We start from the raw sequence: 25117 nt of genomic DNA on the forward strand, positions 1-25117 counted from the left end.
TGATAGTGCAAAAAATTATACATAGTTATTGAATCATTCATCGTTCATTTACATTACTTTAATTTAAAAGTCAATAATGATTAAAAATGAATGAAAGATAATGTAGTAATAGTGCAAAAAATTGTTACACTATATATATTTTTGTCTTTATTTTGTTCCAAATGTTAGCCAGAATGTTAATTATACATCCTCTTTCAACTATACATTTATTTATTATTATTTTGTTTTCACTGCCCATCTTTCTTAATTATAAGAAATAGATAAGGGTTGAATAAGGGTATTTTAAACTAAATATAATAAATTTGGTATGCCATCTATCCTTAAATATAAGCTTTGAAACATAATGAAGTAATAAAGTCAGCCATCAAGTTATTAAAATATAAACTAAGTTTTTTGTAAGGTTCAACTGTAATCTGGTGTAATGGCTCCCGTTTCACACAGAAAATCAGATAAAGAGGGAAGGTTTTAATTTGAGGTGGAACCTGAGCAAAATATAGTCTAATTTTCTTCATCATTAACCTTGACCTTCAAACTTTTTTCTAGTTTTTTTTAAATTATTTGCAACTAGATATTTCTGATTGGTTCTAGTGCTTCAAAATGTGTAATGGATGATGTTTACATGAGTAGGTTTATAAGTGTATTTCATGTGTCTACATCATTCATTTTCCAATTGATAGCCAATGTGTGAGGAATATGTTTCAAACAAGTTCATTTGCTAGTTCTCACTTGTTTGATTAAAAACAAATTGTCACATAAGTTCGTTTGTAAGTTAAGTTTTTTTAGTGGAAATAAAAAAATAGTTTTCTCACAAATGTATTTCATGTCTCTCAAATATTCACTTTTCATTTAAATCTCTAAAATTGAAATCCTAAAGAGACTAAAAGTTGAGACCTCTAAATAGCTTGATACTCAAAGAATACATTTAGAAAGGATGGACAAAGCATGAATAAAATGGGTGCTAGAGAAAAAAATATGCTCTTATTTTTAAATCCTTCTTTCAAATTAATGATGTATACATTATAAAATGGCCGGTCGTATTATTCATTGACTCAATATCATAGACAAAATATAAGCTGTGTTTTGATTGTCAGTGTCACCACGCCATTCCTATGGGGTTGGTTCTCAACAATATTTTTTGTGAATTACTTTACCCGAATAAAATATTCTTTATATCAGGAAATAATTTATCTAATGTTTGACATTTATGTTATTTTCCTTCTTCTAAAAAGTTTCCATTTTAAAATATATTATGAAAGAAAAAATAAGGCATGTATTAAACACTGAATAAATTTAAGGAGATAAATTATCTCGTAATATATAGAAATATCTTTATTCAATATATACATATGCTATCATTCCTTGACTTTATACTATAATGGTGTAAATAAAATTTAATATGTAATAATAGTTATAATGGTTGGCATGTTACAACGTGCAAAGTGTAAATCATTTCCTTTCTGTCTCTTTGCTGTTCCAACAATACATAACATGAATTCATGATCCACCCTTTTCATTTCCAAAATTGTAGACATCCTCATTGACCCAAAGACCGAGTCTTTAGGATTTCATGTCTCTATCCAACAAAACTAATCAAAAAACATAAACAACAAAATAGGAAAAAGAAAAAAAATAATAGAGTAGAGAACAACAAAATTCAATGCAACCTTAGCCATATTTGTTTTTTGAATAAAACAACTTACTTACCCTTTTATTATTCTTTTCTTTTTCCTTCAATTTCCTCTCTCAAAATAATCTCTTTTAGATTTTATCTTTGCAATTTCAAAAGGGTCTTGGAGAAGAGGATAGAAAGAAATTGTGTTCTCTTGTAGCCTCACCAGGAGGAGGCTTTATATATTATCTCCTGGGACTTAGTACCCTTATAAATTCTTTTTCAATTTGTATTCAATTTCTCATACATTTTTTGGTTTATAAGGTGTTGTAATATTTTTCAATTTGTATTAGAAGTCACTTTCATATTTTGTCAACTTAGGAAAATAGTGGTCATTCATAATCATATCATACATATAGATATATCATAATTTCATATCATATCATATACTCAACTATATAAAATAACATTTGTGCAACATAAGCTAGGCAATAAGAAAAAATGGGAGATATTTCACCAGAGAGGAAATCTGGTTGTGGCTTAATATCAGCAGTGTTCAGGAGAAGAGGTTCATGGTCAGGAAAATCAGTCTCTGCTGGCTCGACTCCGACGAGTTCGATCAACGGTAGCGAATTCGCGAAAAGGCGTAGAGGTGGATCGGACATTAGTGCTGCTGCTTCAATTGAAAACACTTCATCTATTGCCTCAAAATATTCATCATCTAGTTACATTGTTACACAATCCCCTTCTTTATCCAACATTCCTCAAATTCCAACAACACCAAAACATGTTGCTCAACAAAGGAAACAACAACCAAATGAAACAGCAATGGCATTGCATGGTGGTTCTTCAGGAGCCACTAGAGGTGTATCGAAAGTCGCGCCGAGTCAAGGCTATGTCAATCAAGGAAGAAAAGTGCCTAGAGAAGTTGTTGGAATTTCTGGTGAGCTTGAAAGCATGATAGCTGATCATCAAAAATCAAAGGGTGGTAACAACAACCTTGTTAGAGCCTCTTCTAGCAATGTTATGTTGTATGGTAATTTAGGTAACCTTAGACAAAGTGGACAAAACACTAGTTCCTATAATGTAATGGAAAATCATCATTACAATGTTGCTAAAGGAACAAAAGGGTACACAAATAACAACAACAACAACAACAATAATAATAATACGACTACAATGGAGAATGTTGGTTATAGGAATAAAGAGGTTGTTAAACCAAGTAAAGAACAATTATGCAGGGCTTTATCAACTAGAATGGATCCTGAACAATTGAAGATAATGGGTAATGAGGATTATAAAAATGGAAGATTTGCAGAAGCATTGTCACTATATGATGCAGCTATTGCAATTGATCCTTATAAAGCTTCTTATAGGAGCAATAGAAGTGCAGCTTTAACTGCTCTTGGAAGACTTTTGGAGGCTGTTTTTGAATGCAGAGAAGCTATTAGAATTGATTCTCATTACCATAGAGCTCATCATCGATTGGGAAATTTGTACTCTAGGTAAGTACTTTCATTTTAATATATCCTAAAGTATTATAACTTAAGCCTCTATGTTTTAGTATTTGTCAATTTTACTATTTGGTTGGTGTAGTTTTAGATTCTTAGTCATGCAAATAATGGGTTTTCATTGGAATTTAGAACATCATAGCAATGAAGACTATAAACATTGATAAGTTATGCAGATATAGATAAGAGAGAATAAGGATATTTTATGGAAACTCATATTTCGATGTAAAATCTTTATCTTTTTTCGGTACTACCAAAAGTATTTCTTAAAAAATTAATCGCTTTCGGTGTACGTGACTATCCTTTATAATAAGACTTTTTGGTCTTTCTGACGGGGCCTTACATCACTAGAAAGCAATCTATATATTCCGATAAAAATGAAAACATATTGTGACATAAGGGTAAATTTGAAAAGCTTATGTTACTTCACATATTTGTTTGTTGTTACTTGTAATGTCACTAATTGTTTGTGCTGTTTTTTTCATGCAATTTGATAATTGTTACAGATTAGGAGATGTAGATAGTGCATTGTATCATTATAAACAAGCAGGAGCAGAGGCAGATCCTGATGAAGTTGCTAAAGTTAAGAATCTTCAGATCCATTTACACAAGTGCACTGAAGCTCGTAGGTTAGGAGATTGGAACACACTTATTACTGTGACCAACAATGCTATATTATCTGGTGCAGATTCTGCTCCACAGGTAAGAGTTATTATAAAGCTATAACAAGAATCTGTTGTCCCAAATCTCGTCTCTAACTACCATTAAGGTGTTGGTTTAGTAGTGCAAGGTTTCAGTAGATCTCAGGATGACCAAAAGGTCAAGAGTTCGATTCCTGGAGATATTATTGAATCTCCAAGGTCGAGGGTTTGATTATTGGGAACGACATATGTTAGGAGGGGCACCCACGAACCTCGAAAGAGATTAGTTCCTAGGGAACCCTTGGCAGTACCAAAAAAAAATAATGTCCATAACTTTGTTCGCGGACCAATGATATTGAATAAAAAACAATAATAAAGAATGTTTAAAATTTGTAATTGACACAACATGTTTTCACGGGCACGAGACAGAATTTAAGACACGATTTTTTTGGGTACCCCTCACGTTTTTTTGGGCAAGGAACTAATCTCTTTCGGGGTTCGTGGCTGTCCCTCCTAACAAGTGTCGCTCTCAATAATCGAACCATTGATTTTGGAGATCCAATGAAACCTTCCACCACTAGATCAACACCTTATTAATATTTAAGACACGATTTGAGACAACATATCTCTATTCATAAAGCTATATCATAAAGTAACCATATAAAAAAACATCTATTGCATGTGTGACTATGCTAATATGATTATGGTTTGGTTTTATTTGAAGATATTTGCATTACAAGCTGAAGCATTATTAAAGCTGAATAGGCATCAAGATGCAGAAAAAGTAATGTCAAAGTGTCCAAATATTGATGTTGATGAGTGTACTAAGTTTTTTGGACCAATTGGTAATGCAAATTTGTTGGTTACACGTGCTAAGGTTGATTTGGTTGCTGGCAGGTTAGTATTCACAAACTTTTTTATTGCATCATGTTTAATACACCAAAAATAGAACATTGTGATTTTTCATGTTCTATGATAATCTATATCAACTCTTATACAGTAACATAATCATTTTTTTATATATCACCTTCAGATTTGATTTTAGGATAATAATCACTTAATCAATTTGATTTGATTTGTTATTACGACATTAAATTTATATCGACTCATTTTTGTTGACAGATTTGAAGAAGCTTTAGAAGCAGCTAATAAAGCAACTAGACTAGACTCAAATAACAAAGAAGCAAATAAGGTATTGAGAAAAGTTAGAGCTATTACAAGTGCTAGAACAAAAGGGAATGAACTTTTCAAGGCATCAAAATTTTCTGAAGCTTGTGTTGCTTATGGAGAAGGCCTTGAACATGACCCATATAACTCTCTTTTGCTTTGCAACCGAGCTGCTTGTAGATCAAAATTAAGTCAATATGAAAAAGCTGTTGAAGATTGCAATGCTGCCCTTAATTTAAGGCCATCTTACACCAAAGCTAGGCTAAGAAGGGCACATTGTAATGCCAAGGTAACCAACCTAAGCTTCTTTTGTTTGCAAAATATATCAAGTTTAATTATCTAGGTATATTATTTTTATTGCTTCTCACCATATGGATAAAGAACTAATCATTCTCGGGGTGTATGACTGCCTCTCTCAACAAGTGTCAATCCGAGGAATTAAATCATCAACTTTTTTGTCATCACTAAATTAACGCTAAGGTGTATTTTTGGTTAATAAGTAACAACTTTTATATTAGAGTAAGAGAAATGTTACCAATACACATTTTTCAACTCTTTTCCTCTTATCCTTCATTTTAGGTAAATTTCATGTGAAACCATGACACCACTCCTATGTAGTGAGTACACATGAATATAAGATAATAATAGAGTGCATTGAAGAAAATATTTAAAAAATAGCATTGCTACCTAACATTATTGTTGAGATAAATAGAATATCCTTAACTTGTATAGTGGAATTTGGTTGTGAGAAGAAAAAACTCTTAAAAATTGATAAGGATCTGTTGTTTAAACCGTATCCTAAACTATGTCTTACACTAACGATATTGAAGCAAAAATAGGAAGAAAAATAATAATAAATATTTAACTTTTTTGATAAATATGACATGTTTTCGTTGATCCGAGACATGGTTTAGAATATTAGATCATTGTCCCTTAAAAATAAGTAATTTTTTGTGTGAATGAATAAGCATTTGAAGAATTAGGTAAAATCAAGTTTTAAAAACACAATATTTCATCTTTGGTTTACAAGTTATGTGATATATGTTATGTTTATTGTTAAATTGTAGTTGGAAAGATGGGAAGCTTCAATACAAGACTATGAAATATTGGTTAAAGAGACACCAGAAAATGAAGAAGTAAACAAGGCCTTGATGGAGGCCCAAACACAGGTTATGAAAATAAGAGGTGGTGCATAGTTTCTTATGGGCTAAATAAAAGTTACCATGTTAAAGTATACATGGAAGAGAATTAGAGCATTGAGAAGATGAATATAAAAAGGAACATTTAATTTATTTGAAGTGTGACTTATGTTATATAGATTATTAGGGAAGAGACAAAAATACTATTTGAGGAAAAAGTGTGGATATTTCCTTTGTGGATAGGGATATAAATTTGTCTAATTCAGATTATTTCATATGGAAAAACAAGGTATGATTTCTTTATGGGATAAAAAAGTCATCAAGTTAATATATATGTGAACTAGAACTTGTTTGTCTAGTGGGGGAAAAAATAATGAGAATAATGTAAATGGGAAGTAGAATAAGTATGTGTTTATCATGATTTTTTTTATATTTTATTTTCTTTGCTTTTGTTTATTTTTCTTCTTTCCCAAATGTATAATATTTGCATTTGAATTTTTGCCTTAAATATATTTTAGTCCTTGTACATTTAAGTATATTTTGTTTCACTTCTAGAAAGTAAGTTTTGGTCATAGACATGATCTTTTTTAGTAAATTAATAATATGTCCCAAAAAAGGTATATTAAGATTGACACATGTGTAACTTGTTGTAACACAAACTAAACAAACCCATTATGTAACACTATTAACACTCCAAAATATTTATCAACACTTTTCAATCACCAATCAAAAAATTTATTTTTTATTTTATAAAATTATATTTAGGACAATAGGAATATGAATAAGCACTTGAGAATATTGATAATCTCACTATTATTAAAAATCCATTGCAATCATCATTTCATTTTAACTCATCTTAATATTAAGATTAAGATCTCATTTTGCTTATATCTTATCTTCTTTGCTCTTTCTCCTACCTATTATAAAATTAATTACTCTTCAAACATTATTTGAACCTTATTATGGACAATTCTCACACTCTACAAACATAAATATTGTGTTAATGGACAAAATCATGCATCTTGCTATACCAAAGAATTTATCTTTAAGCATATGACATATGAAATGGAATGAATTATTCTGCCTTAGAAAGGTATTTGATAACTTCAGTTATACATCATTATACAATGTTAGGTACTTCTTGAATTTCTATTTATTTGTTTTAACTTTGTTCCATGGGCTAAACAATTAGACCTTAGCTTCCTGATATTAGTTTTAGTTGTGAAGTTAACTTCACTTGAGCTTTGTGGAGAGATTTTTATCCTCATTCAAAGTTGGAATTATTTATCTAGTTAGATTAATATTGGCTTGAATTAAGACAAATTGGTATAACGGTAAGATTGTTGCTTAATGACTTTAAGGTTACGGGTTCAAACCCAGAAAATAGTATCCGTTTATAGAATAAAGTTGCATATATCTACTTCCGGTCATACTAAGTAGGGATCACCATTTTTTACATTAATATTGACATGATGTAGATAAGATTTATATGATTAGTTTGATATATCAAGCATCAACCAAAAATATGTTGCTCTAGTGATATAAGGTCTTACTGGTTCTCAAGAACAATATTTATTGGCAGGGATATCTACACATAAAATACCCTTAATTATACCAAAAAAAAAGCATCAACTAGAAATGAACACAATTAAGAATATTACTCTCTTGCTTTCATTGCAATGCATAGTTGTCTCACAATTAAGAAACACCACATATCCTCCTAAAATATAAAAGAATGCTTACAACTGAAATTAGTACTAAACACATGAAGATATTATATAATTGGTGTCTAGATAACATATAAATCTTATCTAAGCAACATTAAAATCAAGAACACCCACTCAAAACCCAATTGGTGATGCCAAATCTTTATTGAATAATTTATAACCATTACACAAAAATACAAAGAGGTCCTTGTTCTACTCTAGAACCCCATAAGCATTTCATCTATGGCTATCTAAATCAATATTATGGACAACACCATCCAACATAATAAAACAAGATCCAAACCTTAATACCACTATGTAGAATATGTCGAGTACACTATATGATCGACAATATCCTGCATGATACATATTAATACATTCAAACCATACGATAAGTCTCAAAAAACACATCTTATCCTAATCACATATTATTCGATTATAGAACTACATCCCTAAACATGGACACCAGAATCCAAAATAGAATAACCCGACCTGGACCCAACATCATCGACAACCTTAGTTTTCGGACGGGCCAAGCGCAAACCCAAACCCAAACCCAAACCCGATTGATTCCCACAGTAATCCCTCTGAGCCCAAAGCTGATAAGGAGAAGTATCAGTAGCAATCCATTGCTCCACAGTGAATTGTTTCTGATTACAAGTTTTATGAACACCCGTTGACGTCACCTCTACGTAATTAACGTACCATCCATGATGTGCACCTGAACCGTCAGAAGTAACGTTAACGGCACAAACGGGTCCGTTAAGACATGCACCTCTACCACTAAAAATATCAAGATTGCCACGCTCGAAATAATTATGACCTGGTTCCATTAAACCACCCCATGATTCTAAATTTTCAATATAAATATACAAACCAAAATTATCATATAGTTTTAACCCAATAATAGAATCGGTTCCTCCTTTTATTATTGAACCTGTTCTAATGAAAATTGTGTACACACAATCTTCTTCTTCTCCCTGTATTAAAATTTAGTTTAGAACATTAGATATTTATTTTTATTAACTTTAGCTTATAATAAAAAGTATATAAAGAGAAGAAAACTTACGGATATAATTGGTGTGGTGAAGTATAGGGAGAGAAGGAATATTAGAGGGAGAAATTTGATTGTAGGTGCCATTTTGAGATGAATAGAATGAAGATGGAATGAGATGATTAATATATTGAGATGTGGGTTATATGATATTGGAAGGTGGATGGGAATTAATTGGAAATATTTATTGTTTAGGACATTTTGTTTTTTCATTTAGTGGTCATTATTGTTTTTAATTTTTTTTTACTGTAATATCTATATAATGTTATGTAAACATTTATGTAGTGTTAGTATATCATTCACTATTTATTTGTATTGATTATATTGAAAATTTGATAATAATCCAATATGAAGAATGGATGATGCAATAACAATATATACATATTTCTCTCTTTCTTTTTGTTATAGATTTAAAGTAAGATTTACTCTTAACAAGTAGTAATGTTTAATAATCAATTTAATTGATTCAAAGGAAATTATTCAATGAGATATCATCTAATTCTAAAATTAAACTTAATTCCATATTTTTTCATTTTTTATACAAAAAAGTATCTCTTTCATTTTTATTTTAAAAACTACTAAAAGAAAAAATAGTTTATATAGTTTTTACACTAATAATGTAAAAGTTTTCACTATAACAATGCATCATTCATTGTTCATTTATTAATTATTATTAACTCTTAAATAAAATTAATATACATAAATAATGAATGATATATTAATTATCTAAAATACATCAATGACACATAGATATTAATCTCTTACTAAAATGTTATTTATTAAATTCTTATTTTTATGTCGTATAGATGATTCTTTTATATTGTTGGGAGTTATAATAATGATTGAAGATGTTCCATATTATATAGAAGTTAATTAATGAGTTAAATAATTTATATTTAGATTAACAATTAGATATATAATGTCTTAAGATTTGGAGTTAATGTGTGTTGTTGAACTTACTTATATGATTCTTTCACTTAGCACGTAGAAGAAAACTTTAGTCTCTGGGGAAAGATTTCTTATCAAGTGATATCAGAGCCAATGATTCGACGACACCACTAAGTATTGAAGTGACAAGTGGACGATAGATTCATGTGTGGTATTTGTCTCAAAAGTCTTTGTGATGAGAGGTCTCACACATGCTCCATTAATGACAAGATAAGCCAACAACCATACAAGGAGATGAGAGTTGAACTGTAGTGTATTCGATACCCTAGGGGAAGTAACTCAAACTTAAAAGGAAAATGTTGTATATTCTAAGTGTGAATAAAGAAATCTCATATTATGTAAAACTAAGTGAGTCAAAAACATATAAGTGGACGAACCTATAAACTTAGTTCTTTGAAGTTTTGAGTCAAAATATGATATTGATGTTTTTTTCCACTTAATTCATAAACTAATATTTTAGCCAATAAATGAAGATATCATGACATATATATAATATACTAAACTAATTTCTCAAATATGTTGAGACACCTAAGTATATATATTGCTTGATAGTTTTATTTTTTAATATATGGATAAGAACACATGTTTAACTACTTAAACCAGGCCAATACACATAAGTTATTAGAATATATTAACTAACATTTTTCTATTACCCAATATTTGTTATATCATCATCATCTCAAACTAAATCAAGCCAACTCTTTGATTTGATAAACTGATCGACAAATTGAGACTCAAAATTGTTGCACATTCATTCAAGTTATTTAATCAGTAGTTGAGTAAAAACACATTTTCTGAAAGGAGTCACAAAATGTATATGGAATACACTAGGTTACAATCAGAATTGGTATAACCCAATAACATGGCTCATTGAAGTATTGAATATATACTGCTTACCCCATTCAAAGCCATTTTGGCTAGAAAAATTATTAGATGATATAAGATGAATGATCTATATATTTATTATTGATTTTGAATAAATTCATTTAATTTTAAATAATCAATATATTATCAATACTATAGATCTAATCAGTGACAGTGTCACATTGTAATTTATAAATTATCAACCATATAAATTTAAAAAAAATATATTACCTAGGTAGGAAAAAAGACTACCTAAAAAAAGAAGGATCTATATAGAGCTTACTTTTTTCTATTTCATTGTTACTATTATACTTTCATTTTTCCATTGTCCAAATATTGTTTCCAATTTCATTGTTTTTATTCATTACCTTCGAATAAAACTATTTGATTTTTTATTTGTTTTATTACTTCTATTTCATTGTTTTCGGTATATGTTTAGCATTGTTTTTATTCATTGTTTTCTAAGTTGTTTCATTCCCTTTATACTTTATTTGTTTCATTGTTTCTATTCCCTCTTTCAATCTTTGTAATTTATTATTTTTATTCTACTTTGTTTATGTTATATTCTATTTTGTTTGCAATGATTTTAGTTGTTGTCACAATAATCATAGAAAGAGATTTTTTAGCTATAAAGATTGTGAATTAGATTGCACAATTGAATGAGAGATACATAAATAATGTCAATCTAGTGACTCATATTGAGTGAGAATTGCTCAACAACCTTCACATTAATTTATATATAGTGTGTAATTTATTTGTTTAACTACATTTAAACTTTGTAATTTTGATATTAATGTTTTTATCTTTTTATATATAATGATATTTATTTTTTAAATTTTTTAACATTGTTGCACACCCTGCTCCCGCGTCCTAGATCGTCACTAGATCTAATTGAAATTATTAATCCTTTAGCATGGAATTTAAGGGCTAAAGTCTATTTTAAGAATTTCGTTCCACATTCAGTTAATGCTTAACATAATAGTTATTTCTCTATTTTTTCTATTCAAACAACAAAAAGTGTAATAATACTCCAGATATAATAATAACTAGCAAAATAAATATATCCGATTAATTAGTCAAATGTGTTTCGAGAAAAGGGATCTTAGATAATAGATACACAATTACGTACATTTGTATTTTATATTAATCTGTATGACTTTTCTTATACAATTATAATTTATTTTGTTTTATATATTTTACACTAATTCCAATTCTATTCTACACGAAAACTGATGTGACACTTTTTCTTTTAATTTTCTTGAACTCTCCCATCGAAGCATATTCTTCTCAGTTCGAAAAGGTTCCATCATTTTTTATTTTATTTATTTATTTGAAAGGCAGGTTCCATCAATATTAGCATCTACTAATAAAAATGAAGAAATAAAAGGCGATTTCTTGTGGAGTAGGTTTGTCGTCGTGGGGGGTATAACAAAACACTAGAAGTATCACCATAATGAATTTAATAACTTATGACAACAATATCTTTTAGGGTAGGTAATACTTTAAATGCCATAATCTTTTAAATTTGGGTTAGAACTAACGAGTATAATTAATAGATTTTCCCTATTATTAATATATCTATCTATATCTATATCTATACTATATATCTATACTATATATAAAGCCAAAACTTGAAATAACTTCTCTCATGGTGTAATTTTCATTTCCTATATTGCCCTTAACATTATTTAATTTTTACAAAAAACTATATAATCTTAAGCAACTACTACCAATACATTAATTAACCACACATCTCACCTAAATTAAACATTATCGTAATCACAGAAAAAATATAATATAAAGTACAATGAACACAATAAATACATTTTAATTCAAAAATGAAATATAATATGTAGTATCATACAATATTCGCAGGCAGGCACGAAGTGCCTGTAAAAACTAGTATTATATAAAGACAAAACATTCATGATAAGTATTTAAGTAATTAAATATACATAATTTTTATATCTCAACTTTATCATTACTATTATATAAAGATAAAATATACTAAAAGACATTGAGATAATTGATTTCATTTAATTTCAATTAAATGTTAGATTTAAGCTTCAAAACCTATAAATAATTTCAATTTCATGTTACTAAATGTCTCATATTCTTTTATTATCTATTAACTTTCATTAAAAGACAATATACATTTTTTTTCTAAAGTGAGTGTATAATTTCATTGGACTATGATATTATTCAATTTTGCAACGTATAAGTTGTAAATAGTTTTACGATAATTGAACACACACAAAACTAATAAAAGCGTTATTTTTAAATGTAGAATGTATTGTTTTCTTTGAAATACTAAAAAAGATTACACTTTTGAAAAAATCTCATAAGATGATAATTAAATCAAATATTACAACATTATGCTTTCTCAAAAGATATTTTTTATAAGAATTTATAACATAGCCAAAACATCTTATAACTAACTAAATGATATAATCCTCCCTTGTATGTATTGTGCTTCTAATTAACTATTATTACAATGTTTCCTCACAATAAAAGTAATATTTATGGAAGTTATCTATACTATTAATAAAGGGAAAACACAAAATAACCACCCATCATGGTGTAATTTGTGTTTTCCTATTTTGCCCTCAATATCTTTTTATTTCTACCAAAAAATCATATAATATTATTTTTCTTATTTTATCCTTATTAACTTCTTATTTTAAAAGTGTATTTAAAAAATTGAATATTAGACCAATTGAATAAATTCAACCGTCAATTTACCGCAAAGAATTATATTTGAATTTATAAAATACAAACTATACATTATAAATGATAGAAAAGCGGGTTGACAGGCACGACAGTGCATGTCAACACGGTAGTATATATAAAAGATATGAAACCAAAGCAATTTTTAATATGTTTTTAATATATGACAATTCAGTTCTCCTAATCATAAAGTTTATATTTTGAGTTGGTGGTAGGTAAACCTAGATATGGGATTCCCTTGTTAGAAGCTTTAATGGCCATGGAATTAAGGAGTGAGGTGCAATCACCGACAGAGGAATTGTTTTTGCTCTTTTTGGACCAAACATATATAAATTGCATTATTCTCTAATTTTTATTATAGCAACTCTCAACTAAATTGAAAGACAATAAAAATAATTCATTTACTCACTTTGCTCCTCTTTAATTTATAAAACACTTTTGGAGTTTTAGTTCTTATATTATTTTTGTTACCAAAATATCCTTACATTAATTGATTAGAAATAAAATTACGTTATTTAAGTGAGTGAAAAGAGATTGAACATTTACCAACAAAGAAGAAGAGATTGAACAAGTCTCAGTGGTAATTCTGAAAAATACATCTAACTATTAACAAATTTAATGATATATTCATCTTCTTTAATTTTGTGTTACGTATAAATTCTCCTAATGGTGGATAATGTTCAAAATAGCAATTCATGATATTATGCAATTTGTATAGACCAATGTACATAAAACATGAATAGGATTAATGGACAATGAACTCAAGTTCCTAAAAATGTCTGAAAACCTGTCCAAACAATCACAATATATTACATCAATTAAAAATTAAACATTTATAATTGATCTATTTTTATTTTATTGTGATTAGTTTGAGACAGACTTATGAATATAATTGGGGACAACAAATCTCATTCTAGGATTAATCATAAAAAAAACCAAGGATAGAAATTAGGGGTATAGGCCCAATAACTTCAAAGCCTCATGTGTGGACTGAATGTTACTAACAGAACCCACGTTGTTGAAATAAATGCATCACCCACTATAAGCTGAGGAAATATATTATTTGTGGTTGCAGTACCTTAAACTTTCTAGTAAAAGTAGAGCTTGCTATGGTGTCCACTTCGGATGATGATCATTTGTCTTAAGTTGGTATCCTCAACCCTATTTCATTTAAAAATATAATATCATGTATGTCATTATAAAATATACATTCTTACGTGTCCTTTCATTCTTCTTGCTAAAATAAAATAAAACATTACATGATACCATATTATTAGGCGAGACAGGCTTGATGACATCAACTTGTGATAGGTGATTTTCATCCGGCTAAATTTACATATTAGAGAGTCATATGACACAGATTGTATGATCATTAATCTGACTCATTAATTTTATGAACTAACTCGGTAAAAATATAGTGTGTTTATTTAGAGAATTTGACACTAATGGTCATAATGTGTTTACTGCAAGAATTGACACTAATAATCATATTATGAATATATTCGAGATCGATTCTTACTATGCATTATGAATACGGCTGCGACATGATGGTCTTAAGGAGGAGTGGACCAGAAACTGTGTGGTACCCAAACATAAAGGGGGGATTGTTGAGTTTATTCGAGTGTGAAGTTTGACATTGAATATGAGGGGAGGAACGAAAGAATTTATAAGTAGAAAATGTACATGAAACTAATGCCTTAAGGTTTTGGTTCAAGACGTAGTGTCTCACTTGTGACTCTCCACTCTTCCTATACCCTGGTAACAATGAAATTGCTCAGTCGCAATCTGGTCTAACAATTGGTATCATAGCTGAGACATGATGAACTTAAGGGGGAATAGACCTGGAAGTGTGTGGTACCAACACTTGAGGGGAAGATTGTTGGTTTATTCAAGTATGAAGTCTATTGGTTTATTAAATGTGAAGTCCATGTTGGATATGAGGGGATGAGTGAAAAAGTTTGTAAGTAGAAAAGACTCGTTGAACTAATGCCTTAAAGTTTTGGTTCAAAACGTGGTGTCTCACTTACGTCTCTCCAATTTTCACATATCCTACTAACAATGGAACTTCCTGGTGGTTGGATGTTCTCCGATCGTGTCTCATCCAACAGAAAGTAATCTGGTCGTGACTCAACAAATAACAAATATTAGGTGCCATAATTAATTCTTATAAGTCATTTAGAATAGTTTATAACATTCTTAGAGACTAATATTATTTGCTAACAAACTTTGATTACAAATAAAGTTTATAAACCCCCTAAAAGAAGCAAAAAATTGCTTCTTTTTCTTAAGTGATTTTTTTATGTTTATAATCTCATATTATAATTATAGATAAATATGATGACCATAATCTAAAACATAAATTGTGACAAAACAATGAAGAACTCGACTCGTAATTAATAATTTTTTACTGTTGTTATGAAAGTGTGTATGGATTAGAGAATCAATAGTTATCAATTGGTTATAAAAAAATATTATATCACACCTGCATTTATATTAAACTTATAAGATATTCGATATGTAAAATGAGAAAAACAATAACATTGACAACCATTTGTGGGCTCAACCCTCAAAGTGGGTCCAACTTCCCAAATTACCAAACTAAGATAATATATAGAGTAAATATTCATTTTAATCCCTTATATTTTTTGACTTTACTAGTTTAATCCTTAAAAAAATTGACTAATTTAACCCACATTTAAAACTTTTAGGACAATTTTAAGTTTGTTCCTTTTTAAAAGACTAAACTGCTAAAGTCGAAAAAAATAAGGATTAAAATAAATAATTACTCTAATATATAAAAGCATCTTCATGTTTACTTCACAATAACCTAACTAACATGTGTATGTAGAATATGTTTCTGACACCTCAAATGTCATTTCTCTCGCTCTAATCTCAACACATATATGTAGAATATGTTTTTAAATATGATTATAAACAATGAGATAGAGAGTGATGTTCTAAAAAGGAGACTATTTGGTAATTAAAGAAGTCTAATATTATAGAAAATTGAGCAAGTGGAACAAATATATAAGCTAATTGTCCATAGAATATGATGTCATACTTATGTTGTTTACCCAATGAATAAGAAGACCAAACTCACTTTCCAATATTCTAATAAATTTTATTACAAAATTCATATTGGTGTTCAACTTTGAGTTTGAGTTATTATCCAAAACAAAACAAAAATCAATATGAAATAATGTTTATACTTACAATTATATTATTTTGTTTATACTTACAATAATGTTTTTATTCTTAAACTAAATGTACAATTGTAATTACAATATTATAATTTTAGAAATCTCTATAATATTATTGCATTGCAATTATGACCGTATTAATAAGAATTTTACACCATTATTATAAATGTAAAATAACCCTAGTCATGATCGCCATATAAAACATTACTTAGCTAAAAGCTTAAGAAACCATTGAGTAGTCCTTTCCCTCTCTTCCTTTCCTTTTTCCAACTAAGCTATATATCAATAAGATGCAGAATTAAAACCTTAATCTCACATTCTCATTATATTATGATGATGTAGGTTTTGTATATGTTAATAGCTTAATGATATAATATGAATCTTTAAATGAAACTTGTTTCTACAACTAGTTTTACTCATACAAATGGGGGAAAGAATTACAAATATAAGCATGATATAATATATATTTTAAGTGAAAAATATGTATACACTAATAGTTTATGAGTTTTATACACTTACAATGAAGTATCGACCATTCATATTTAATCATCATTAATTTAAAAAAAAATAATTCAAATAAATTATAGATAATATAACAATTATGTATAAATTTTTATACTAACATTATATATATATTATACTCATATTTTAAACTTTAATGGGACACATGCCCTTGCTAAGGTGTATATAGGTCCATCACTAGGCACACTACTCCAACTCACATTTCTACTTAAACAAAGCCATCATTTTTTTTAATTTTTGGTTTATACCAATGTGTTTCACAACCTATAATAAAAAACTAATCCATATGGAAACAGACAAATCAGAGAAGTGAGTATAATATTTCCAAACAAGGTTTTTTCCTTTAGGTACCTAATCTTGGTCAACATGCATAAAAAACTCAATTATCTATTAGTTTTGCAAGTTATTTTGAGGGTAACAAATCTACCCCATAATTAGTTCATAAGAAAATGGGATACAAAGTATGATAGAATTATACCAAACCTTTCTCTCATTTTCCTTCATAAAAAGAATGTACATCCATTTGTGTTATCAATTTGTTAAATGAAGCACCTTTTTACCATAGTCCATAGAGATTAATATTTTTAATGATATCTCATTCTATATCTTAGACCAATCAAATATTACTATATAAATAAAAAAGAAAACTTCAAAAAAATTAACATTTTTATATTAGTTGTCGAAAATCTGATTAATCCGATACAGAGAATAATGAGATAACCTCTTAGACAAATGATCATTGTCCCTATTACCGTCAAGGTGCATGTGAATCTAAACTTAATTATTTACCCAATAGGCATTTCTAAATAATTCAAACATGCCTAGGTGCATAGTGAAAGACTTATCGATCTTAGAATCAAACGAGGACTTAAATTCATTGGTCTAATTCAAATCAAATTTTCTAAACCATTATTACTTAAATATTCTCTTCCTTCACCAATTATTGATATAGAATCATGTAGCTCATACGTATTATACATACATCTTAATGGCCCCATACATTAAGGTATTCAATTTTAATTATGACCATAACTTTTAGTCCCTTTTCTTGTGCTATTCTGTGTGGTTTATTAAAGTCATATTAGTGTAGAGTGAGGTTATGATCACAATTATATTGCATTTAATGTAACTGCAGACAGATCGGAGAGTCATAAAATGATATGATGATTAGTAAATTTGAGTCTCATCTACAATAAAATTAATAACATATTAACATTTGCCTATAAAAAAATTAGAGACTGCGATTTTGTTGATATTAACATTGTCTTTCCATTTTTCAATGTTCTCTTAACCATAAAATAAAATAGCAAGAAAAATTCTTGAAACTTGGAAATTAAAAATGTCAAGACAAAAATAACTAAAGCACGTATAAGTGAAAAACTATAATTAATCATTGCAATATGTAATGAGAAAATGTACATATTTAATTCATTAAGACCTATATCTGAGGGTTACATAATCTTATACTATAATACTAACTACTACTTGGCTAATTACATGCTTCAAATTAAACTAAGAAGACACCTTTGTCTTTCTTTTTTGTTTATTGTTCTGACATGAACAAAATTACAAAATGTCCTATATCTATTTAAATTATTATTATGGCAGGGTAGGGATGTAAATGTCATTTCATGTACACATTAACACTTTGGAACGTGCACGCAGTGACACTTTTTTCCACTCTACCAAACGTTGAAGAAAGTCCATAACCTTCACGAAATTATAAATAAATGAATAAATAAATAGAAAAATAAAGAGTTTTATGTTTAATCTTTTAGTAATAAGATTCGTTGGTTCCAAGATATATGGAAGTAATAACAAAAGTCTACTTGCCTCATTGGGTTCTTGTAAAGTGTAAGATGCACTTGTTTCCTTTGCAAATTTAGAGACAAGAATCCCAAAACCTTGTCCTTTGTCTCTTAATTTCTGATTATAACAAAAAACAATTGGAACTATTTTAGTTTCCAAATTAACTATGGTTCTTTAACAGACAATAAAAATATAATTGAGATTATTGAATACCTTGAAAGCATCTTCATCGCTTTGATCATCACCAATATATATAGGGAAAACATTATTACAGTTGGACAATCCTATTCAAAAATATATTTTTTAGATTTGGTTGTAAAACAAAGTATATGGAACAATCTTCAATGAATAAATTAATCACTTAGGTGTGTATTTTCCTGTAGTCAACTATAAAATGTATCACATGTTTAATATGAGAATTCAAGATGTTAATTATATATATATGTGTAAGATTAAACTCACCAAGTGATTCTAATAAAAATTCTAAGGCTTTCCCCTTGTCCCATTTAATATTGGGACGAATCTCTAGCACCTGTGTCAATACATTGAAACATGAAAGTAAGACATCTTTCACTAATTAATCTTCCTCTACAAATAAAATAAAACAACTCTTCAAAAATGAAAAAATTAAATAAAATAAAATCAAGAAAACTGAAAAAATTACCCACCTTTCTTCCTTGGGTAAGACGAAGCTTTGGGTAGTTCTTTAATACTGATTTCACTTGGTGTGCTAGTTCAATCCATTTCTTTGTATAGTGGAATTTTAGTTAGACTTTGTTATGAACAAAGAAATAATAGAATTTCAAGCACCAAATGAAACATTATAAGTATTTATAAATGAATGTCTGAAAACATAGACACATGGCATTATACTTAGTACCTTTTCATCAACACAACGAAAATGAATAGAGACACAGAACTTGTTATGTTCCACCATTGATCCAGGAATTGGTTTCATCTTATCAACAAGTTGTTGGTATACCTAAAAAAAATTACAAAGAAAAAAATTTATTTTAGAATGTTACAAAAAGAAATTGTGCTAAAAAATTATTTGGCTATCTAGGAAGTGTAGAAAGAAGTACATGATCTATCATTGGAAGAAATTGAGTAGCAGGTTGAAAAATAAGTGTCTCTGCTTTCCTATCCTGCATAGCATAATAACCAAATTAAAATTGAGTGTAATGTTGAATATAAAGATTTATACACAGTCAAATAAAAAATTCTTATATTGTTGGTGTGTACATGTTTTTGTCATTAAAATTATGGGCTTTCTTAGAATTAGAAAAATATGTTAGGACTATATATTATACACTATCCAATAAATAATGTGTAAAATACTATAGATGGGTGACTCACTTTGTTGTACTTAGAGGTTCTAGTTGGCCCTTTAATATCTAAGCCATGGCTTCCTGCATAGTATAACTCTGCTAAGCGAACAAAATTGTACACCTATAATTTCCAAAGCAATTCAAATTTAGTACATATATATATATATATATGTATGTATATAGGTATATATTAAAGAAAAGTAAATAAATAGAAGGGAAGCATATAATAATAACTAAAGAGTATGTGAAAATTAACTCCATAGTCTAAAAATTTGGACAAGTAAATTCCATAGTAAAAGTGTTACCTTGTCTTTGCATCTGCCAGTTACTATTGCTGTTGGAAAACACCTTGCAAGTTTCCTCACTGTTTTTCTCATCTGATTAGAAGGGGGAAAGCTTATAATTTGAGAGAAACAAACGTGTAATTTGAGAGAAAAACAATTCAATTGCATCTAAGTTGTCTTGATTTGTTTTGTATACAAAAACATTATGGCTAAGGTATTCTTGTGTTGGAGGTAATCCTGTTTGAGTCGAGAATATCTACAGGTATGTGGAGCTAACTCTCTCAGTACATATTTTTTCTATCCACAAGACTCGAACTCGAGACTCTTCTTCCAAGTGCAGGATAACCCCAAGGAGTTGCGGCCTTGCTTAAGGGAAATCAAACATGTACCATTTGAACCAACACTCGTTGGTTCCGGATGCTTATTTTGATTCCTTGCCATTAGTTTATATATTTTTGCTATGTAATGTCTCTATTTATTATGAAACTTATATATATATATTTTTTAATTTTGTCTTTAAATGTTGCACTACCCAAGTGGTTTTAAAAACTTCCAAACCTTCCAAAACATTTCCTATTCCAGAAAACAACTTTTTTATTCAAAAAACTTTGATTTTAAAAAGAAAATTCAAAGTCCAATCCGTTTTTGCTCGTGAGTCTGATGAACTAATAGAAATCATTTATCCCAAAGCCTATTCCAATTTATGTCTCGACCAATTAAAAATTGACACATGCATAAATAATTTTTTTTTGAAAATAAAATATTATCTTTTTATATTATTTGCTTAAAACTGATTGGATCATGATACAGTTTAAAGACAGAGTTAAGAACAACATTAGAAAAGTTTAGGTACATCAAACCAACTTCTGAATTGGCCCATAAGAAAGCAGATTTTAATAAATATAAATCATGAAGGGAAGATGTATAATTATTTTTTATAGTGAAATAAAAAACCCATAATTTGAAGTAAAGAAAAGAAACTAACCGAATTGGACATGTAAGCACGGTCAGGGTCTTCCACTATAGGTGAGAGTGTACCATCATAATCAAGAAACATCACTATTTGCTTTCCTTTTGATGCTTCCATAATTTGGTCAAACATGTCTAATGCTGATGGATGATGAACCTGTTTCAAAAAAACATTAGTATGCATGGACAACGATTTCATATTCTTAAACACGTCCTAAAGTCTGTCCGAAATCTATTGTAATATGTCGTATCAATTAAAAAAATTAAACATTCATAACTTTATCTATTTTTTTTTCATTATAATTAGTTTGAGAAAAACTTAAAAATATTCTTGGAGACAACAGATCCCGATATAGTAGGCATGTGTATTAATTAAGGAGTGGTTCTTAGTTCTTACAATCCAAGAGGTTTGGTATTGAGACAAAGAAGAATGGGTTGGAGATGAAGCTTTCATGGACTCAATCAAACCATTAACTCTTCCATTGATTTCAAGGTTCTTCAAAATACTCCTTCTAGAAATGGAAATGTACCCTCCTCCTTGTTGTGCCTTATTTTGTGCCACAACTTCAGATTTGGTTTCAGACATTACCACATTCTGCTGCTGAGTCATATCTTATATCTCACTGCAAAACAAAAACAAACAAAAAACATATCAAATTCATATATTATTTAACTTTTCAAGGTAAGGTGTTGAACCAAGTTAAATGACTATTATATAAATATATATATTCATATTGAATAAGTGAATAACTATAGCTTACAGTTTCAGAGGGAAGTAATAATATATATGAAATCTTTCATTAGCATATGAATGAAGAGAATGAAGAATGAAGAGAATGTATATGTGGGGAAGGAAGAAGACCCATTGGGTTTGATTTATAGTTAGAAGATAAGAAACTCCAAAACTCTATGGTGAGACCCACGCCACTTTTGTTATCTCAATACTTTAATATCGCATTTAGTTATATAATACTATATAAATATATGCATTTACTATATCATATACTTATTATAATATTATATACATTTATTATACATACATTTATTGTATAATATTATTTTATCTATATTCATATGCCTTTAGTTATTATATATGCATACATTTATCATATAATATAATACCCCTTCTTATTAGGAGTGTTCCGAGTGGATTTAGATCGGTTTTTAGATAAAAATATATTCGATCCAAACACATAATATTTGTTACTTAAGGAACAACCTCAACCATTAATCTCTTGTAAGACTATTTTGGATAGTTCTAAGTAAATTAGGAAAATTAAATTATTATTTTCCTACTTAAATTATTTGTGTAAATAAGATTATTTAGTAGATGAATTTTTTAAAGATATGAAGATGTTGAGAACCATGAAACTTGCTGGCTTCATCTATAAACCATAGTGGGTGCTTTTACATGCTTCTTTTCTCTCACTTTTTAGTTTTATTTCTGACTGAAATAAACATCTTCCCACGTGGTGGGTTATATTCCCCAACCCTACATTTTTTCATGTTGACAAATCACTACTCATATTTTTTGTCAATGCCAAATCACCACTTCTTCTCTTCACTTTTGTATTATAATTTTTCAATGCGACTTTAAAAGTATATATATTCAAAAACTACATTTCAATTTTAGAAAAAGTATAGACTTATATGGAAATATGATGTTAATTATCATTAATAAATATACATGTATTAATTCTCAATACAACTTTCATCATCCTTTTTAGTATGGACACCCCAATCTTATCATCTAATAATTTCAAATCAGAAATATCTTATAATATCTAATGATATATAAATATAAAGATATTTTGTGATTAAACACTTCAATCAAATCAGAAATTACTTAATTCAAGTTCAAGTCATTCAATAAGCTCAATGTTGACTTCAAACTCAATAAACTATTTTTGGTTAGAAATAGTATATCAAACTAATTATGATGCGTCTCAAATTGATACTATGTTGGTTCAATATTATTAGTCTTAAACCAAAAAAAAAATAACATGTTCACGCCTTCTTTTTTATGTTCATTTTTGGGGTGCTATACTCATCAATTTCATGCATATACTCATCGTGTTCGTGCATATTTTGGACCATTCAATTATGTTCATGCATGCATTCCCTTTTACCATTTTTTGCTTTATTAGTCACTAGTGTGTAACAGACACTGAAGTGTCTTTCGAGTGTTTATTGGCCACATTCTTATTTTAAAATATTATATTTTTTGACTTTATTATAATATGCAACTTAATTAATGTATTTGAGGTGGTTATATATGGTTATATGATTTTTTAAATTAAAAATTGAAGGGCAAAATATGAATATATAAATTATATTATGGTGATAGTTACACCATATTTTAACTTTATATATAGTATAGATATATTAGAGATGCATATATAAAGGAACCTATCTCGTATTCTTGAAATATTTAAGATGAGCAAAAACATTAGAGTAAGTTCTTTGTGAATGCATAATTTTTTTAGAATTGTTTCCTCTATATCCATTCACAACATGAAGGATAATTCTTATTACTACCTTCCTTCCTATTTAGCTATTCATTTTGCAGTTTTTTTTTTTCCTTTTTCTTCTTTTTATTTGTTACACTTAAAAGTTTAAGAAAATATTAATGATTACCTTTCAAGTTTCTTATTATTTAATTTTTTCTTAAATTATACAAATAATTGTCCTTCAAACTAGCATTGTTTATTCCATGGTTTTAACTTCTAAAGGAATAAAGGATGGTGGCACGTCATTGGGGCTGGATTTGAAAGTTACTGGTAGAATATTTGTTGCACAAATGTGTATAATCTTAATATTGAACAATATATATTAGTAAATACTCAATATTTATAATAATGTATGTAGAGTCGATGGAATTTTATTACTAAACCCTAATGTTTTATATTTCTTCTTCTCTATCCTTTATTCCATATTCTATATTTGTTGTTTTATTACTAATGTTAATCCTATATTTTGTTAATTTTAGAATCTATCTTATGAAAAAATTATTTTAAATTATAACAGATAGATGTTAGATTATTACGTTTCATCATTCTCATCCAATACTAGACCATCCAATACTAAAGAGAATCTCGACAAAAAAAATAAGAGTACGTGTCGAGTAATAAGAGATGGCCGCAGTGATGCAATATTGCTTTAAATTTAGCAGCTTACAAACGAGTAGACAAGTACCACCTGTTTTATAAGACGTGGCATGACTTTGGCATTAAGTTTTTCGGATTTTAGTTCTTTAGAAAAGGTAGTAATAAATGGGATTGATAGTTTGAGACAGATAATTGACATAATTAAAACCCTCAAAGTTTATTATTTATTAAGTCAGAGAAGTTAAAAGGATCATTTTCCTTAAAAAAGGATTTGTTCGTGAATGTAGAAAACATAGCCATAATTAAATAAGGACAATACCTTAGTATTCCCTGCATTTTTAACCCAATTATACATATTAATTACTAATGTTTCATAATTTTTTTTTGGACGTTTAAGCAGGAATGGTAATAAGTACCCAAATCTGTGAGTATCTACAAGTAATCCTGTAACGGGTTGGGTCTAGGTTCTTGTTTTTGGACTTGCGAATAGTAGGGACTGAAGATTTTGAATTCTGTTGTTGAATGAGTCTGA

At 28.5% G+C, this 25117-nt stretch overlaps 3 protein-coding genes across 4 annotated transcripts; 1 reads left to right on the top strand and 2 right to left on the bottom strand.

The window, feature by feature from the left end:
- On the top strand, positions 1654-6399 carry LOC109327466 (inactive TPR repeat-containing thioredoxin TTL3-like). 2 transcript variants are annotated; one of them, XM_019560622.1, is made up of 6 exons: positions 1654-3114; positions 3627-3822; positions 4486-4658; positions 4884-5217; positions 5996-6123; positions 6173-6184. In XM_019560622.1, coding segments are annotated over exons 1-6 (1836 nt in total). In that variant the 5' UTR covers positions 1654-2110; the 3' UTR covers positions 6174-6184. The 2 variants fall into 2 exon arrangements, with proteins under 2 accessions (XP_019416167.1, XP_019416166.1); XM_019560621.1 differs by having other exon boundaries at positions 5996-6399.
- LOC109327322 (PLAT domain-containing protein 3-like) lies at positions 7989-8952 on the bottom strand. Its single transcript, XM_019560413.1, has 3 exons — positions 8843-8952; positions 8196-8753; positions 7989-8158 (listed from the first exon to the last, which is right to left on the bottom strand). Exons 1-2 carry the CDS (start codon positions 8912-8914, stop codon positions 8226-8228), a joined length of 600 nt encoding a protein of 199 aa, XP_019415958.1. The 5' UTR covers positions 8915-8952; the 3' UTR covers positions 7989-8158; positions 8196-8225.
- LOC109327595 (probable trehalose-phosphate phosphatase J) lies at positions 18462-22270 on the bottom strand. The gene is made up of 12 exons (XM_019560771.1): positions 22240-22270; positions 21876-22101; positions 21495-21635; positions 20531-20602; positions 20254-20346; positions 19980-20042; positions 19778-19879; positions 19566-19643; positions 19360-19429; positions 19111-19181; positions 18922-19014; positions 18462-18798 (listed from the first exon to the last, which is right to left on the bottom strand). The coding sequence occupies exons 2-12, from the start codon at positions 22086-22088 to the stop codon at positions 18718-18720; spliced, it is 1077 nt and encodes a 358-aa protein (XP_019416316.1). The 5' UTR covers positions 22089-22101; positions 22240-22270; the 3' UTR covers positions 18462-18717.

This window comes from Lupinus angustifolius, chromosome LG15, assembly GCF_001865875.1.
Source record: "Lupinus angustifolius cultivar Tanjil chromosome LG15, LupAngTanjil_v1.0, whole genome shotgun sequence".
Lineage (NCBI taxonomy): Eukaryota > Viridiplantae > Streptophyta > Magnoliopsida > Fabales > Fabaceae > Lupinus > Lupinus angustifolius.